General features: G+C 36.3%; 1 protein-coding gene across 2 annotated transcripts in view; it reads left to right on the top strand.

Annotated features, from left to right (window-relative positions):
- SPRED1 (sprouty related EVH1 domain containing 1) overlaps window positions 1-13,406 on the top strand; it is a 131,566-nt gene extending 118,160 nt beyond the window's left edge. For both annotated transcript variants that reach the window (XM_055436646.2, XM_088839821.1), the window contains 2 exons: window positions 4,845-4,946; window positions 7,606-13,406. In XM_055436646.2, the coding sequence (XP_055292621.1) occupies window positions 4,845-4,946; window positions 7,606-8,256 (753 nt within the window). In that variant the 3' untranslated portion in view covers window positions 8,257-13,406. The remainder of the gene's footprint in view (window positions 1-4,844; window positions 4,947-7,605) is intronic.
- The last annotated feature ends 760 nt before the right edge of the window (window positions 13,407-14,166 follow it).

Raw genomic sequence — 14,166 nt, 5'->3', positions numbered from 1 at the left:
TTTGAGCAAACCTCTCAGCTCAATTAAGAATAAGAAAAGTTTATATTATTTTCCCTTGTTTCTCCTAAAATGTTCTTCCATTGTCATGTAGATCCAAGTTTCTGACCTATGTTATTTTCTTTCTCTCTAAGGAACCTCTGTTAACGTTTCTCATAAGGCAGGTCTGCCAGCAAGAAATTTCCTCAATTTTTGTTTCCTAAGAAAATCTTTCTCTCTCACTTTTTAAAAACTTATCTTTTTTTAATTTAAGGTGTTATTTTTACATTATAGCTTATACCTCTTAATCCCCTTCCCACATGTTACCTGACCCTTCCCTGTCCCCACTGATAGCCACTCATTTGTTTTCTGTATCTGTGAGTCTTTATTTTCTGTTATATACAATATTGTGTTAAATTTTTTAGATTCTACATATAAGTGATGTCATGCAGAGTTTGTTTTTCTCTTCCTGACTTATTTTACTTAGTGAAATAACCCTCCAAGTTTATCTATATTGGTGCACGGGTCAAATTTTCATTCTTTTTTCATGACTGAGTAGTATTCCATTGTGTGTGTGTATACACACCACATCTTATCCATTTGTCTGTTGATGGACACTTAAGTTGTTTTCATATCTTGGCAATTGTAAATAATGCTGTATGACATTCCCCTGTGGCTCAGCTTGTAAAGAATCTGCCTCCAATGCGGGAGTCCTGGGTTCAATCCCTGGGTTGGAAAGATCCCCTGGAGAAGGGAAAGGCTACACTCTCTAGTATTCTGGCCTCAGAGTTCCATGGACTGTATAGTACATGGGGTTACAAAGAGTTGGACACGACTGAGCGACTTTTACTTTCACATGAATATTGGGGGTGAATATATCCTTTTGAGTTAGTGTTTTTGTTTCTTTCAGATATTTACTCAGAAGTGGAATTGTTGGATCATATGGTAGCTCTATTTTTAGTTATTTGAGAAACCTTCATACTCTTTTCCACAGTGGTTACACCATTACATTGCCACCAGTCTCCTTCACTTTTGAAGGATAATTTTACAGGGTACCGAATCTAGGTTGGAGGACTTTTTCTCTTACCACTTTAACTATTTCACTTCACTCTTCTTGTTTCCATGGCTTCTGCAAAGAAGTCCAATGTAATTATTCTTTAAAGTAAATTATTTTTCCTCTGGCATCTTTCAGAATTTTTTTTAATCTTTGATTTTTATTATATATAGTTTGAAAATTAGATACTTAGATGCTTTTCTTTTTCATTTTCCTTTTTGATATTCTCTGAGCTTCTTGGATCTGTGACTTGACATCTGACATTAATTTGGGTAAATTCTCAGTCATTATTATTTCATTTATTTCTTTTGTTATTTTCATTCTTTTCTTCTTCTGATCATTCTATCTTGTGTATATGTACAAAATTACACATTTTATAATTCTTCCACCGTTTTTAAATATTTGGTGCTTTTTTTCCCCACTTTTTGTTCTCTTTCCTTTCAATTTTGGAAATTGCTATATTCACATACTTAGAGCTCATTAAAAATGAGCTAGGCCAGTCTACTAGGCTCATCAAATGTATTCTTCATTCTCTTAGCGCTTTTGATCTCTCGCTTTTGGGCAGGGCAAGTGGTGGTATTCTTTATTAGGATTTCTGTCTCTCTGTTTGCATTGCCCATCTTTTTTTGCAGTCTCAGCTCAGTTCAGTTCAGTCACTCAGTCGTGTCTGACTCTTTGCGACCCCATGAATCACAGCACGCCAGGCCTCCCTGTCCATCGCCAACTCCCGGAGTTCACTCAAACTCATGTCCATCGAGTCGGTGATGCCATCCAGCCATCTCATTCTCTGTCGTCCCCTTCTCCTCTCGCCCCCAATCCCTCCCAGCATCAGTCTTTTCCAGTGAGTCTACTCTTCTCATGAGGTGGCCAAAGTATTGCAGTTTCAGCTTTAGCATCAATCCTTCCAATGAACACCCAGGATTGATCTCCTTTAGAATGGACTGGTTGGATCTCCTTGCAGTCCAAGGGACTCTCAAGAGTCTTCTCCAACACCACAGTTCAAAAGCATCGATTCTTCGGTGATCAGCTTTCTTCACAGTCCAACTCTCACATCCATACATGACCACGGGAAAAAACCATAACCTTGACCAGACAGACCTTTGTTGGCCAAGTAATGTCTCTGCTTTTTAATATGCTATCTAGGTTGGCAATTACTTTCCTTCCAAGGAGTAAGCATCTTTTAATTTCATGGCTGCAATCAGCATCCGCAGTGATTTTTGGAGCCCAAAAAAAGAAAGTCTGACACTGTTTCCACTGTTTCCCCATGTTTCCTGTGAAGCGATGGGACCAGATGCCATGATCTTAGTTTTCTGAATGTTGAGCTTCAAGCCAACCTTTTCACTCTCCTCTTTCACTTTCATCAAGAGGCTTTTGAGTTCCTCTTCACTTTCTGCCATAAAGGTGGTGTCATCTGCATATCTGAGGTTATTGATATTTCTCCCGGCAATCTTGATTCCAGTTTGTGCTTCTTCCAGCCCAGCGTTCCTCATGATGTACTCTGCATATAAGTTCAATAAATAGGGTGACAATATACAACCTTGACGTACTCCTTTTCCTATTTGGAACCGGTCTGTTGTTCCATGTCCAGTTCTGACTGTTGCTTCCTGACCTGCAGACAGGTTTCTCAAGAGGCAGGTCAGGTGGTCTGGTATTCCCATCTCTTTCAGAATGTTCCACAGTTTATTGTGATCCACACAGTCAAAGGCTTTGGCATAGTCAATGAAGCAGAAATAGATGTTTTTCTGGAACTCTCTTGCTTTCTCCATGATCCAGCGGATGTTGGCAATTTTATCTCTGGTGCCTCTGCCTTTTCTAAAACCTGCTTAGAAGAAATGGACTAGCCATCATGGTCAACAAAAGAGTCCAAAATGCAGTACTTGGATGCAATCTCAAGAACGACAGAATGATCTCAGTTCATTTCCAAGGCAAACCATTCAATATTACAGTAATCCAAGCCTATGCCCCAACCAGTAATGCTAAAGAAGCTGAAGTTGAACGGTTCTGTGAAGACCTACAAGACCTTTTAGAACTGACACCCAGAAAAGATGTCCTTTTCATTATAGGGGACTGGAATGCAAAAGTAGGAAGTCAAGAAACACCTGGAGTAACAGGCAAATTTGGCCTTGGAGCACGGAATGAAGCAGGGCAAAGGCTAATAGAGTTTTGCCAAGAGAATGCACTGGTCATAGCAAATACCCTCTTCCAACAACACAAGAGAAGACTCTTTTTTGCAGTCTATCTTGCTTTATATATTAGAGTGCTTAGCATATTGATCATAGTTGTTTTAAATTCATAGTTGCTGTTTCCAGTATCCCTGTCATATCTGGTTCTGATGCTTGTTGTGACATTTCAGAATATATTTTTGCCTTTTGCTGTGTTTTCTAATTTTTTTTGATTGCTAGACATAATGTGCTGGTGAAGGAACTGCTATAAACAAGCCTTTAGTGATACAGTGGTAAAGTGAGTGAGAAAAGAAAGCATTCTGTGGTTGTGATTAGGTCTCAGTCTTTAAGTCTAAGGTTTTCCCTCTGGATTGTGCATTTCAATTATATATATATTTTTTCTCCCCCTTTAGGTGATTCAGGTGGTTTGAGATAACTAGGGTTGGGTGTATATCCCCTCCTGACCTTATAATACCATTGTACGTTAGGCTCTGGTTCATTAGTGTTTTCTGAGGACAAGCCTTGTTACAAAGAGTGTTCCAACACATTTCATAATGGTTCTTTCTCCGCTCTCCATGCTGGAAGCATGCAGGTATTTTTCTGATATTTACCGTGTAAACTTGGTTGAGCTGTTAGAGGTAAACTGACAGAAGCTTGGGAACGTCACAGATATTGCCTTCCCCTTCCCCTAGGAGTGTTTAACTCCCAGTTGTCTATCCTGAGCCTCCAGCAATTCGTGAATTACAGTTGAGATTTTTTTTTTCCTACCCTGACACTGGTTTCCATGGTGATCTCTACTCATGAGTCTCTGCAGTCTTAGGGGTGGGGTTTGTCCTGTCTTCCTCTCTCTTGGATCTAAGAAGAGTTGTTGATATTTTTTGTTCTTATTCCAAATTTTTTACTTGTAATTGCAGAATGGCAACTTCAAGCTCCTTACATGCTGAAGCTGAAACCAGAAGTGAAGTGTGTGCTACTTTTTTTTTATTTTTAACCTTCCTTCTATTTTTTTTTAAATTCTGTTTTTTATTTTACAATATTATATTGGTTGGTTTTGCCATACATTGACATGAATCCGCCCCAGGTGTACATGAGTTCCCTTTCCTGTACTCCCCTCCCACCTCCCTCCTCCCCTTATCCTCCCTCTGGGTCATCCCTGTGCACCAGCCCCGAGCATCCTGTATCATGCATCAAACCTGGAGTGGTGATTCGTTTCACATATGATAATATACATGTTTCAATGCCATTCTCCCAAATCATCCCACCCTCGCCCTCTCCCACAGAGTCCCAAGGACTGTTCTGTACACCTGTGTCTCTTTTGCTGTCTCGAATACAGGGTTATCATTTCCATCTTTCTAAATCCCATATATATGCGTTAGTATACTGTATTGGTGTTTTTCTTTCTGGCTTAGTTCACTCTGTATAATAGGCTCCAGTTTCATCCACCTACTTTTTAAATTTCATTTTAAATGTATTGAGAAAGATCTGAGTTTAAATAGTAAACAGGATGACTCAAATAATGCTTTTTATTAAAACCTAAAAAATGTTACTACTAATAGATTATGGAGTTTTGAAATATACTTATATAGTTTCATTAAAAATAAAATAAGAAATATGTTCTTTTGTCACTTAACTAGGAATTGTTTGTATTTTAGATAATGTTCAGTCATCCAGGCCTAGACATTCAGGACAGAAGTATGGAATATGGACAGCGGCAAATGCCCAAGGAATGTGGAGGACTGAAGTCCCAAAATAAGGTAAGAAATCTTAGTTTTATCCTCTGATTTGGCATGCAACTAATTGACATATAAGTGAAATTTCCAGTCTTTCTAATTCTCCGTGTAGTTGAATTGTACTAGAGTTATTTTTTAGTGTTATAAACTTGCTTATATACTTCTAAACCTCATTACTTAAATTTCCTCCAGATTTCTGGTTTAAGTCTGGGAGATTGTCACAGTGTGTTTATCACCAATAGGAATTGTTGTAACTTTCTGCATTCATCACTCCATCTTTAGTCCACACATGAGATTTTTTTTTAGCCCCAATTCCAAATATCTGGAGAATGAAAGTTTGGAAGCCCAACCTCGATCATGGGCTCACTTACAAACTAGTCAGTGTGTCTTGTCACACTAGTCACTTGTATGGGTGAAGGGAAGGGGTATTTTGATTTATGCCCAAAAGATGTTACTTTCCCCCCTAGCCTGAAACAGCCTACTGAAAGGTGAGAGAGTATGGTGTGTTTTCAGTCATTTTCAGAGACGTGTATAGCCAAACTGAATCCGTATACTTTGTATTAGTTTGCTAGGGCTGTCATAACAAAATACCACAGACAGAGTGCCTTGAACAACAAAAATATGTTTGCACACAGTTCTGCAAACTGGAAGTCCAAGATCAAGGTGTTGATACATTTGGCTCTTTCATGGCCTCTCTTCTTGGCTTGTCAGTGGTCACCTGATTGTGTTCGGTTTTTCTCTTTACACACACATTTCTGGTGTCTCGCTCTCTGTGTGTCCACATTTCCTCTTCTTATAAGGACACCAGTCAAATTATATTAAGGCCTACCCCAAGGACCTTAGTTTAATCACTTTTTTAAAGGCTCTACTCTATTTCCAAATGCAGTCACATTCTGAGATACTGGGGTTGGGGCTTCAACATATGAAATTGGAGGAAACACAGTTCAGCTCATAATGTTCTACCCTCTGGTCCCTCTTCTCACATGCAAAATATCTTCACCTCATCATGACACTCTCAAAGACTTAAACCCATTCTATTTTTTTTTAAGTATAAATTTATTTATTTTAATTGGAGGCTAATTATTTTACAGTATTGTATTGGTTTTGCCATACATTGACATGAATCTGCCACGGGTGTACATGTGTTCCCCATCCTGAACCCCCCCACCACACTTAACCCATTCTAGTACCATCTCTATGTTCAGTGTGTGCATACTAAGTCGCTTCAGTCGTGTCCGACTCTTTGTGACCCTATGGTCACAGTCTCCTCTGTCCATGGAATTCTCCAGGCAGGAGTACTAGAGTGGGTTGCCATGCCCTATTCCAGCGATTCTTCCAACCCAGGGATTGAACCCAGATTTTATGTCTCATGCATTGGCAGGTGGGTTCTTTACCAGTAGCACCACCAAGATCTCATCTAAATACCATCTAAGTCAACTGTGAGTGAGACTCAGTTTGATTCATCCTGAGGCAAAATTCCTCTGGACCCTTGAGAGCAGTGGCCCTACTCCCTTGGTGATAGTGTCATTCCTGAGAATTTTCCAGGGCTTCAAGTTCTGGTTCTGTTTTGTTTTTAAAATTACACTTTAGTTTATCACTTTCCTCTCATATTTTACTATAAACAGCAAGGAGGAACCAGGCTGTATCCTTAGCACTTTTCTTAGAAATTTCTGCTAAATATCCAAATCCATCACTCACAAATTCTGCCTTCCATGAAACACTGGAATACAATTCACCCGCGTTCTTTGCCACTTTATGACAAGGGTCATCTAAGGGTCTTCTCTCAACTGGCGTCCACCAGTTTACTCCTCACTTCCATCAGGGACCCTCACCAGAAACGCCTTTAACCTTTGTGTTTCTACCAAGCCTCTCTTCACCATTACCTAGGGTTTTTATAACACACCTTGAAACTCGTTCAGCCTCTACCCATTATCCAGTTCCAAGGGCATTGCAACACTTCTGTTAGCACAGCATCCTATTCCTTGCTACTGAAATCTGTATGAATCAGGGTACGCCAGAGAAACAGAACCAACAATGTGTATGTATATAAAGAGAAAGACATTTTCTTTAAGGAATGGCTTATGTGATGTTGTTGTTTAGTCTCTAAGTCATATCTGACTCCTTTGCAATCCCATGGACCGTAGCCCACCAGGCCCTTTTGTCCATGGGATTTTCCAGGCAAGAATATTGGAGTGGGTTGCCATTTCCTTTTCCCGGTGATCTTCCCAACCGATGGCTCAAACCCAATTCTCCTGCTTGGCAGGTGGGTTCTTCCACACTGAGCCACCTGGGAAGCCCTCTATATCTGGGAGGCCCTACTCATATAATGGCATAGGTACATATTCAAAATCTTCAGAGTAGGCTGTCATGCTTGAAACCCGAGCAAGAGCTGTAGTCTGTATCCAAAGGCAGTCTGCTGGCAGAATTCTTTCCTGCTCTTTCTTGGTCAGTCTTTGTATTATTAAAGCCTTGAACTGATTGGATGAGGGCCGCCTGTGTCATGGAGGGTAGTCTGCTCTGCTTATATAGTCAACCCATTGAAATGTTAATCTCATCCAAGAAACATCTTCACTTGAACTTGCAAACTAATTGACCAAATATCTGGGCACTGTGGCCCAGGCAAGTAGGCAATAAAATTAATCTTCACTGTTAATATTGCAATTTTCATCTCTTTCATTTTTAGGTCCCTTTGAAATCAATTCGACATGTCAGCTTTCAAGATGAGGATGAGATTGTCAGAATAAACCCTCGTGATATCTTAATACGTCGCTATGCAGACTATAGACATCCCGACATGTGGAAAAACGACCTGGAGAGAGATGATACTGACTCCAGTGTTCAGTTTTCTAAACCAGACAGTAAAAAATCAGACTATCTGTACTCTTGTGGGGATGAAACTAAGCTAAGTTCACTCAAAGACTCTGTGGTATTTAAGACACAGCCTTCCTCATTAAAATTTAAGAAGTCAAAACGAAGAAAAGAAGATGGTGAACGTTCTCGCTGCGTATACTGCCAGGAAAGGTTTAATCATGAAGAAAATGGCAGGGGAAAATGTCAGGATGCTCCAGACCCTATTAAGAGATGCATATATCAAGTTAGTTGCATGCTCTGTGCAGAGAGCATGTTGTATCATTGTATGTCAGACTCAGAGGGAGATTTCTCTGACCCCTGTTCATGTGACACTAGCGATGACAAGTTCTGCTTACGATGGTTAGCCCTAGTAGCTTTGTCTTTCATTGTACCATGTATGTGCTGCTACGTCCCTTTGAGAATGTGCCATCGTTGTGGTGAGGCGTGTGGGTGCTGTGGTGGGAAACATAAAGCTGCTGGATGAAAGCATCCAGTGACGAAATGAGCTTAAAATCTTTGTGTCCAGGAATTAGCTAACTTGGATTTGTGGAAGCTTTTGGCAAGCATTATTCAGTCTTGCCTGGTATCCTTGGGGCCACACGTGGAGGAAGCAGAACTCATCGGTTCTTGGCATTTCACAAATGCTCGCCATGCCCTTTTCCCTGGAGTGCATGGCACGTTTTGTTACAGGTTGTCAAGAATATTTGCAAAAGGAAACCATTTCTGGTTATTGGCGATATAAAGTGAACATAAAATATGATCCAACTAAAAGGGATTAAATTTTTTTGGCATTTTTGTATATTTATGCATTAGGTGATGGGACCTTTAAAGGTTTGAATTCATTAAGATATAAACTAAAAGTGCACTAGGGGACAGTTGGATTTCAATCTAAGAAAAGTTAACACTTGGGAATTGTAAGAAGTAAAACAAATGCAACTAAATCATTTATTAGTTGTTTTTTGAAAGCAGTTTTATGTATAAATAACAAATGTTTATATTTAACTAAATAAAAGGTACGAATTATTACATATAAAGCTTTTCTCCCCTTCCTAGTTCTGAAGTAGATGTACATATATCTACTGTCACATTCCATTATATTTTGAATATTTTACTCATCTAGTTAATAACGTTTTTATTCCATGTGAATGATTTTATATTTTCATCGTCATTTCCCTTTGGCTACAGTTTATATTGAGTTATATCTGTACATTCTGGTAATCTAAAATCCGTATAAAATATTCTAATAGCCTTGAGTGACCAACTTTTTTTTTTTTAAGCACAGATGTAATTGTCTAATGTTATGATGGGAACATAACACTTATTTTTATATAAAAAGAGACTGAGTAAACATTATAGAAAAAGTGAGGTTTTGGGTTGTTTTGTTTTGTTTGTGGTATTCAACCAGCAAGTTGTTTTCTTTCAGAATTTCCTCCTTTCAAAAAAGTATATTGCATTTACAAATGTTTTACAAGGTGAAAGTGCAACTGGATAGTTAGAGTCAGTTTCCTCCTGAGATTTCCACTTATCATTCTGCTAATCCAGAATATGTTCAGCTGTGTTAATAATATTTTAGCTTAATCCTCAGTGCTTATATAACAATGATAACTTTTCTCATTTTTATTTTATTTAAACTGACCAGAAGCAAAATTATGCTAAAGAGTGTGCTAAACTACCCCAGAAAAATATTTAATCCAACATCCCAAATGAAATATCTTGTATGTTTAAATCTATTTTCTCTTGCAGAGCATTGTCCTACTGGATGTTTTATTTGCAAAGTAGTTGCATAAATATTCCAGCAAACTGTTTGAAGTACTTTGGGGTCAAATTGTCTTTTTTTTTTTTTTTTTTTAAGTGTTACATTGAAACTCTAACCAAGTAAGGGGTTCCTAAAGAACATTCCCTTAAAGGGATAAAGTTGAGAAGTGTGCCTTTTTTTTAATGGCTTGAAGTTTCAGAAATGATCAAAATTAAAATCACACTACTGTTAGAAGCTCATTTTCTATGCAGGTTTTAAAATGTTATTTACATAATCATTCTTTTTACATATCACACTTAAAAGCTTGTGTTAGCTTTCTTCTTTTGCCCCAGATCAAACTGAACAATGTACATAACACTATCTGTCTGTAAAATACTTTTTTTTAAGAAAGCATTTATATTTATATGACAGCTTGAACTGACAACATTGTGTATATAGATCATCTTGAAGTATTATTTCACATTGAAAAGAAGAAAAATATATTGATAACTATAGATGTTATGAAGAAGAGGTTATTTCTAGTTTTGTACTAAAAATCAATTGGTTGAACTAAGTCCAAAACATGACACGTAGCAGCAGTTTTAAGTCTTATTTTTACTGTTTATATATTTGGATGCTGCTACACTAGATGATCTTCATCCCTGAAGTTTTCAGCTAAACTTGGTTTCCTGGAACAGACTGTTAACTTTCAAAATTACTTTTTATTGATAAAATGGAAATACTGGTTTTCCTTGTGACTGAATTTTCATATTTGTAAGTGCTGAGTTTATAATTCAGGTTTGAGCAGGTGTGAATACCTGAAGAAAATAACTTGCTGGCTATATAGGAAAATGCTGTGGAAATGAACTGTGTATATACTTCTGGGAAGAACAAATTTAATCATTTCTTCTGTTGAGCACTAATCAGTATAGTGCAACTCCTGGTTCTGTACTGTATTTTATATGCAACATATATGCTTTAATATTTTAATGTTTGTGCATTAATATTTTCAATTTGTTTAACCACTTTGCTGCTAAGATCTTTCCGTCCCATCCCCAATTTTTCCTTTACAATTTTTAAACAAGTTTCTTCATTAAAAACTATGGTGATGAAATGGTTTTTATTTTACCTTGAATCTTTATAGTTTAACACACCAAGTTTCCAAATCAGTCTAGAAGGCTAACGCATAATGTTACCTGAATCCCTTATGTGGAAATTTTCTCTTGAGTAAATTAGAATTGTTATGTGAAAACAAATGAATAGGTTAAATTTCTCATTCTTAAACATGTGTATAGATATGTTTGGGAGCATTTTCTCAGTCTGCATACAGATTTGACACTGCCAATTGGCTTGTCCTCTAAAATCTTTTCAGTTTTAATCTGATAGTGGAAGCAAATGGCTAAGCAAAAAAGTAACAGTAAATACTGAAAGTAAAAACAGGAAGACTTTGATTTGATGGCTTGTTCAGAATTAATAATTCTTAAATGAGTTTCCTCTGACTTGACAGGGGAATCACTTGATTCTGAAGAAATATGAGGTATGTAACTTCAGCACCACCTACTGGATGATTTATAGACCATACGTGAGGTGGCAGTTGGGATCTGACAGGGTTTATCATTACTGCCATTAAAGGGCTATTTAAGGGGCAGCCACCTCCAAATGGAGAAAGCAGGAATAAGAAATATCTCAAAAGAACTGTAAAACCAGTCTTTTCCCTAATGTGTCTTATTGGTCCTGAAAGATTTTAAGCACTTTTTTTCTTACGTATCCTGTTTTAAATATTTATCAATATTTGGAACTGGCAATCAGACTTAGTGGATGTGCCGAAGCATTCTTTTAACTTGTAAAAGCCATTGCTAAAATGGCTTTTCCTCCCATTACCAGTCAGGGAGAACTTTTTAGAAAAAATAAACGTCACTGTATTTCATCATGACAACTTCAGAGAGTGTGTGTGTCTCTGGGATGATATTGGGCAAGGGTTAGAATTTAAAAGGGGAAAACTTAAAACTACCTATTTTCATTGGTTATTCAGCAGTGCCTAAAATGAACTTTTGAAGTAATACAAATGCACTTTCAATTCATGTGTATAGTGCCATCTGATATCTTGGGTAAGTCTTGCTTTTTCTTTTAATCTCCCCACCCCCTCTTAACACCACAGAGATGATTCTTGCTATCTATATGTTTCCAAAATGAAGGAAACATGTACTTCCCTCCAGATTCAGAGAAACTTAAGGATGTTTGTTTTATGGAAATTTACTTTAGGTTTTGTGATACACTTTGGCATATGTGTTTTAAGATTGAGTTTTTTATTTTAGCCCAAAGAGACATTAAATAAATATAATATTTTACTACATAAAAATTTGAAAGCTTGTTACCTGGAAAACATAAATTCTTAACTAAATATTCTCATTCTTGATTTCCAGGATCACATATCTAAGTATATGGGGAAGCACTAGAAACTTGCGTCATTGTTGCACCAAAAAAAAAAAGATTGGTCTATACTCCGCAATAATAGCACCATAAGGTGTTTTTCAGTGAGTCAAAACATCTAAAAAGAAATCACAACCTGAGGTAATTTATATAAGCCAAAAAAAAAATATTTTTTTAAAGGGCTTTAAGGTATTAAGGTACTGTTTGCCTAGCAGCCAGGTGGTTATAAAACTTTCATATGTTTTGATACACTGATGTTAGCCATTGTTCCTGAAAGCTCCTTAAATTGCATAAGTTGCTAGTTTTGAGATTTTTCAAGAATAATCTAGTTGAAAAGCCTTTGTATTAAAATACACATAGATTTTTGTGAACATTGCCAGTATGTAGTGTCATTTGCTTTCTATTTTTGACCTCAAAAGTGCCTCACTTGTATATTATTTCCATTGAAAGCTTGACTGCATTCTTTCTAATAAGCAATGAAAAATTGTTTAACTCATGCCATAATGTATCTCCTTAGATATAGTTGACTAGCTTGCCAGTTTTGGATATATAATGTAAATATGCGTATATAAGTTTGTAACTGTTTTTGTTACGTCATACCCATGTAATTGGACATATCAGATGATATAAGAATTTGTTTTAATTACCTGATTAAACCTATCATGAAATATAAAAGGACTTTTTCTTACTCTTCTAGAGGTTAACAAACGATGAGATAATAATTCTTAAAGGAGAAAGCACTAATAGAAATGGAAGTTTTTGATCATAATTTTAAGGTGTGTTTTAACTGAAAGTTCATGTGTAGTTCATTTTAATGACTTATTTATTCACTCATGATTGTCTCCAGATTTATAGTTTGTTACCTGATACATTATTTGATTTTGGAACATGTTACAACTAAATCTGGATTAACTTCATGAAATGATACGTGGGAAATTTTTAACCCACAACTATTACTCTTTTACACACACAGACGTATCATAATATCAGTATTTCACTTAACTTAGTACTATAAGCAAGAATAAATGAAAAATTATTAGGACAGTGTTCAAAAAATCATAATGTATTTAAACATCAGAATAACTTTTGAATTCCTTTATTGCATTTATATTTATTTGAAAAAATCAAGAATTAACTTTATACCTCTATCATGAATTATGAAATACAGTCTCATGTTTATTTACAGGTTTTCAGATTTACTTTATATTCTTCACATCAAGTTAATACCCATAAGTAAATAGAATAGTTTTTACACAAGAGGAATTGAAACTAGGGTTTCTGCTCAACTGTCAATATACTGTCAGGCACACAATGGTCCTTAAAGAAAAATCAGCATTAATAATATGAAAGCAGGAGTCAAGTCAAAATTTAACTACTCTTAAGATTTGCAGTTTTAGAGGGATCCTTAAAATAATGACAAAAGATATTCATAATAAAAGTCTGACAAAGTCATAGTTGAAATGGTGTTTTCTTTTGTCTATCAGTCTTAATTTTTGCTACATAATGTTTTTAATTAATCACTTTTAGTTCTCAAATAACCCTGTAATGTTAAGTATTATCCTCATTTTACTAAAGAGATTTAAGCTTCAAGAGGTTAAAAAATGTACACAAGATCAAATTAGAGGTACCAGGTTTGAACCGTCTTATTCCAAATTCCTTGCTTTTAGTCACAGTGCAGTTTCTTGTTTTGTTAAAGAGTCACAGATGTACTTAATAGAATAATCATTGTTCTGTTAAAAAGAATTTTTATTTAAGCTGAACAATGTGATTATTTGTCTTAAAAGACAAAACCTATCTTTAAACCAGAGTTGCATTTAGTATCAGGGCTGATGCTTACATGTGATGATGAGGTTATGTCCTGTCTTCCTTCAAACTTAATTCTAACCTGGAAATAATACAATAACCAAGCAGCTGCATATACTTTGGAATGAAAGTAAGAATTCCATTTCCTGTACCAGGAATAATGTCTTCAACTTCTCCAAATCTATGAAGGGAAAATTTCATGGAGAAGAAATTGCAACAGTTTAATATATTCTTTTTGAAATTCTTAACCCAGAATGACCAGCAAGCTTAAATATATGTCTTTCATGAGAGGAATCCATGGTGTTGCACTCTCAAAATTTAAGAGAAAACAAGGTTGTATGAATGTATAAGCTCCCAGCTGGTTAAAAGTTCTTAACTAAATTTCTTGTCAAGTTATCAAATTAAAATATACAGATAGCCTGAAAC

The sequence above is a fragment of the Moschus berezovskii genome, chromosome 9, assembly GCF_049115385.1.
Source record: "Moschus berezovskii isolate FMDL1 chromosome 9, NW_MosBer_1.0, whole genome shotgun sequence".
Lineage (NCBI taxonomy): Eukaryota > Metazoa > Chordata > Mammalia > Artiodactyla > Moschidae > Moschus > Moschus berezovskii.
Note: the sequence above shows the minus strand (reverse complement) of the source record. Positions and strands in the feature narration are given on the sequence as shown.